A 5093-nucleotide genomic window follows, 5' to 3' on the forward strand; every position below is an offset into this window, starting at 1 on the left:
GGGGGGGGGGGGTATCATCATATTTATAAAACTAACATTGTGCATCAAGAATTAACGTGCTTTGAGAGAGCAATAAGTACCAAGAGAGAAAATGTTCAGGATTTTTTTGGTAATATTACAACTCTTTCAGAGGAAACATTTTACCTTTAAATTTTAGATATAAAGTTTAAAAAATTCTATTTATAAAATTTCTACGGCAACTCTGAATGAAGATATTACTGGAAAGCTTGACATCTGTTATATTCAGGTTTGGACAGATGTTACAAGCAAGCAGAACTGCAAACACATGGATAGATCAAGATCTTGTTCTACTTATTAATCAGTTACCTTACAACAGGTTGATCAATATCATACTCTCAAACCTAACCTGATGTATTTCAGACAAGATGTTTAGCTAACTAGGGTAGACCCGGAGTAAGGATGGACGAGGAACTCTTCTTCAGGATAGCTGAGAATAGCTTCTCATGTGATACGTTTAATCAGTCCTATCAGCATCTACAGTTATGTAGAGAAACAAAACATTGTCTATCCTACCTCGCTAAAGGTATATGTATAAATGAATTTATATTTAGAATTGTTAATATCCAACGAGGTTATAGTATATAGATTGATGATGTACGCTAATGTTTTACTAATTGTATAGGCCATGTAATTCACTTCGAAAGGTCAATCTGTATATTACAGTACACGGGGTGAATTCTAAAAATATATAAATGGAGAATTTGTTTTCCATGTAACTATTAAAATACACTACTCCTTTATCGTGTTCAGGATTTCATTTTCACAGGAAGATGTACATTCACAGTCTATTACATGGCAATATTTCATCGTTAATAAACTGTTCTGAGAAAACTGGGAAAAATTCAAGATACAAAACCTCCCCATACACTTGTACTCCGAAAGCGTACTGCATATTTGATGTTTGTATGAATAGGTTATAATCTCTTAATATCCTTTATCAGTAAACTATCCCAAGTGTACACTCAGGCTAATTCACACGGAGAGGTACCTAAGATCCAGCCCTCCTGTTAATATTATACTTCACGAATTTTCTGTAATTTGGTTCAAATATTTGAAAATGGATTAAAAGTATCTTTGTTGATAAGAGTCTTATGATAAATATAACTTTTACCACTCATTCGAAAGAGGTTTAATATGTATATTTTTAATAGTACATTTATAGTTTTTGGTCGTTTTATTAATAAAAAGATATTCACTGAAACCAAACTTTTGCTTTGCATAGGAAACGTTTAAATACAAGGGCTGAATTTATTTACTTATTAAAATCATTATACATTCTACATGGCTTTTTCCAATTATTCTGGGATTTTAAAGGTTATTTTTCTATTTATTGTTAGTGTTATTGTTCGTACACTGCACGGAGCTCAAATGTTGACCGAGGTTATAGAATCGTTCTTTTGATATTCATCCGTCATAGATAATTATTCATGAAACATATAACTTAATTCATTCACAGGCCAGGGATAAGCTTTCATGGACTAAAAAAAATTTTATTAAACACATTGCGCGAGAATATTGTATTTAAAATAAAATATTGAAGCTCAAGTTGTGACGAAGACTAGATAATATCTGAACTTGCTCCTAGATGTGAACCTAACTGTGTTCCAAGAGCTCTGCTCCGTTCTTAACAGAGATTTTCAATCTTTTGATACAATAGTTTCTGCCAAACCTTCTCCAATAGAGGTGAGATTTTTTAAATATTTGTTTCTGAGTTTAAGTTCGAACATTTTTTTATTTTTGAAAAAATAGCTTTTATTTTTTTAAACTAATGGTTTTTTAACATTATTGTTTGAGTTTCACTATCTTCAATCTCTAAATACAATCTCGAACATCTGAACATACTAGTGATACCGACAGGATCACTAGGTATCTGAGAGTGTACAGAACATCTCAACATACTAGTGATACCGACAGGATCACTAGGTATCTGAGAGTGTACAGAACATCTCAACATACTAGTGATACCGACAGGATCACTAGGTATCTGAGAGTGTACAGAATGGTCGATGGCGGACCGCTATAGGCTTGTCTCTCACCCCTGAATTTACACTCAGCTCTTATCTGGGTTGATTCATTGGAACTTAAACGGAGGGAGGGGAGCTCAGTGTCCGAATTTAATGAATTGGATCCGCATCTTAAATCCGCCAAAAATCGGTTTTAATTGGGCGTCGGCTTAAATCTTTAAACAATGAATACGATTTTAAGTGGAACGAACCATATTTGAGCCGCGGCTCAAATTCTTTAAATTCGGCCTCTGGGTTACAACCTAGATTGAAGGTTTGACAGCGATTATTATTATTATTATTATAAAATTAAACTTAAAGGGACTGGAGACGCTTTTTCATGTGACCCTCTGTTTATAGAATGACACAATAGTATTCTGTAAACCTTTGTCTGACCAAAACTGATGGATTTATTCTTGTTTTTATAACTGTAAATTGTTAATGTAAATGTTTAGTGACAGTTGTATATCTACTCTAGGTATGGGGTTATGGTATCCTATGTGTGAGCTTGATCTCTCTGACCTCGGTAGTTGGAGTTGCAATCCTTCCTCTTATGTCAAAGGTTTTCTACTCCCGCCTTCTTTCTGCACTGATAGGTTTATTTTCAATATTTTTTATCTAGATTTTTTCATTTATTTTCTTTGTTGGTAATTCAGTAACTTAGTTACATAGTTTAATAATTAATGTTTCTACCACATCTGCTCTATACATATTTACAATATGCTCTATGAATTGACTGAACAGAAAACATTACAATTGCTCTGGTAATTATTTGCTTCATGACACGTTATTTGCGAATCTCGTATAGAACAAGGGTTTAGAGCAAACGATTAGCAAAACAGATATCAATAAAGCAGTGGTAAGAAAGCAGGTGTAAAAGCGCCATAAATGTTTACTTTTATAAGAGTTTATTTTTCCATGTTTTTTATAAACTGTAATTATAATTACTCTCAGGACTAGCGGTTGGAAGTTTAAGTGGCTCTGCTGTTTTTCATCTTATTCCTTCTGCTTTTTCATTAAAGGAGGTCAAGTTTTAAATGTTTTTTTGCAGTGGGGTATATTTTCTTGAAGGATCACCCCCGCTCCCTTTTTAAAATCATTTTCTTTTCCCAAGAACTTATTAGTTTGTTTAAGGTTTTGTTCGCTGAATTTGGGAAAATGAATGATTTTACGGGGAAAATAAATAAATTCTAGGATATAAAGTATGAAAAGAACTTGTCTTTTGATGTCGAATTTTTTATTTTTTCCCCTAAATCATCAAAAATCATTTCCCCCTAGTACCTTGATCCTTATGTCTAGCTTGGAGTGTCTTGAGTTGTTTTCTTCAAAAAAAATTTATTTTAATCTTATATTTTTCATCTTCAGCGTTGTTTTTTTTATTATCTCCTGGTGTTATCCTCTCTTCTCTTAATTTAATTTGTCTTCCCTTTCAAAACTTTAATTGAACGACAATACTTTTTCTTTTTATTGAAATGTCGACGTTTATTAAAAGATATTCTTTGTATTGCATTTTCTTTAAGTTTTGCAAAACTATACAGTATAAAGTATAAGGAGCAAAGAATAATCCACCCCTATTTGTATGAATTATAAATTGTTTTTTTAATGCGTGGATTCCTGTTAAAACTGAACTGGCTAAAGGAATTGAGTCTTTGGCACAAACTTAAAATTTTCTAATCACTATATCTTTGCAACCTGATGATGAAACCCTTTGATTTTTTGATCGAACAGTGGTCGAATTTAAAGAATTTGAGACGCGGCTTAAATTTGAGACCCGGCTCAAATATGGTGGGTTCCACTAAAAATTGTATCCAATGTTTCAAGATTTAAGCCGGCGCTCAATTGAAACCGGTTTTGGCGGATCGGCGGATTGGCTCAAATTCATTAAATTCGGACACAGAATTCATAGTTTGAAATATCTAGGGCATTGTGTTGCCAAGATCTAGGGATTAGAAAATTTGAGTTTTTGTCAAAGACTCTATTTTTTCTTCTAGGTTGATTTTTTCCCTCATCATGGATATCTCAATATATCCATGGCGATCTGGTTGGGAATGTATCTTTTCTTCATCCTGGAGAGATGTCTTAGAATATTCATGGACGCCAGGTCCAGGAGACAGGGGATACCATTCAACCACTCCCATACACACACTAACATCAAGCCTACAGAGGAACAGGAGTCCCTTGTCCAGCTTAAGGTTAGTAGTCTTCATTTTAAGATTGGTAGTCCTGGTAGACATTTTATAATGTTAATCTTTAGATCTTTTTATATTTTGTAGTCCTGGGAGCCAGATATTGTTTGCAGTCTCTTTTGATCAGTTAATTGTAAGGAGACATTTATGTTTTTTAGTCTTTGTTTATGGCAAGTAGTCCTTGGATAATTTTGCAATAGGTAGTCCTTGGATCTTTTTATATTTGTTAGTCCTTTCAACCATTATGGTTTATAGTCTTTTGAGATGTTAAAGGTCAGAAGTCAGAGTTCAGAGTATTTGAATCATTTTCTGGTAAACAGTCTGTATTATTTAAACCATTTAGCAGGTAGTCATGGTCATATTAAAATTATCCTGGTTTTAATTCTTTAAATTATTTATATAAATACATATTATTATATTTTATTATATTATAGTTAAATTGTGTTGAAAATATATCTATTTATTTTAAGATTTAAGTTCCTAATATTACAGTCTACGATATCTAATTTATGCCTGGTGGATTAGTTTCCAAATATATAATCTTCAGGTTGATACAAATCTCCAGAAACCAGATCAAGAGGTACGGAGGTTAGAACTAGAACCTTCAGGTTAGCATTTTATAATTATATATAATTATATAATTTCTATCTTATCATAATTGCTAAAATACGGTGCGACCTAAAAGAGTTCTTTTTTACCCTTTTAATAAATGATGTTATAAATTACAACAGAAAAGAAAAGAGAAAGTTTTTTTAATAAAATAAATATAATACTTTATCCTTACTAAGATTTTTAAGATCTAACTAAGATCTAATTATAAACTAATTGGACATTAATACATTATACTTTTTTCCCTAAAATTCATTGAATATGTTTAGTGTAG

At 32.1% G+C, this 5093-nt stretch overlaps 2 protein-coding genes across 5 annotated transcripts in view; both read left to right on the forward strand.

Annotated features, from left to right (window-relative positions):
* Positions 1-382, forward strand: part of LOC111708783 (uncharacterized protein C7orf26) — a 12361-nt gene extending 11979 nt beyond the window's left edge. For all 3 annotated transcript variants that reach the window (XM_023482255.1, XM_023482256.1, XM_023482257.1), the window contains exon 7: positions 248-382. In XM_023482255.1, the coding sequence (XP_023338023.1) occupies positions 248-371 (124 nt within the window). In that variant the 3' untranslated portion in view covers positions 372-382. The remainder of the gene's footprint in view (positions 1-247) is intronic.
* Positions 383-400: 18 nt separating this feature from the next.
* Positions 401-5093, forward strand: part of LOC111708781 (zinc transporter ZIP14) — a 9579-nt gene continuing 4886 nt past the window's right edge. For both annotated transcript variants that reach the window (XR_002766732.1, XM_023482254.1), the window contains exons 1-6: positions 401-544; positions 1607-1704; positions 2503-2620; positions 2979-3049; positions 4016-4216; positions 4758-4818. Coding sequence is in view for 1 of the 2 variants with exons in the window: in XM_023482254.1 (XP_023338022.1) it covers positions 421-544; positions 1607-1704; positions 2503-2620; positions 2979-3049; positions 4016-4216; positions 4758-4818 (673 nt within the window). In the remaining variant the exon portion in view is untranslated. The remainder of the gene's footprint in view (positions 545-1606; positions 1705-2502; positions 2621-2978; positions 3050-4015; positions 4217-4757; positions 4819-5093) is intronic.

The sequence above is a fragment of the Eurytemora carolleeae genome, unplaced genomic scaffold (genome assembly GCF_000591075.1).
Source record: "Eurytemora carolleeae unplaced genomic scaffold, Eaff_2.0 scaffold908, whole genome shotgun sequence".
NCBI lineage: Eukaryota > Metazoa > Arthropoda > Copepoda > Calanoida > Temoridae > Eurytemora > Eurytemora carolleeae.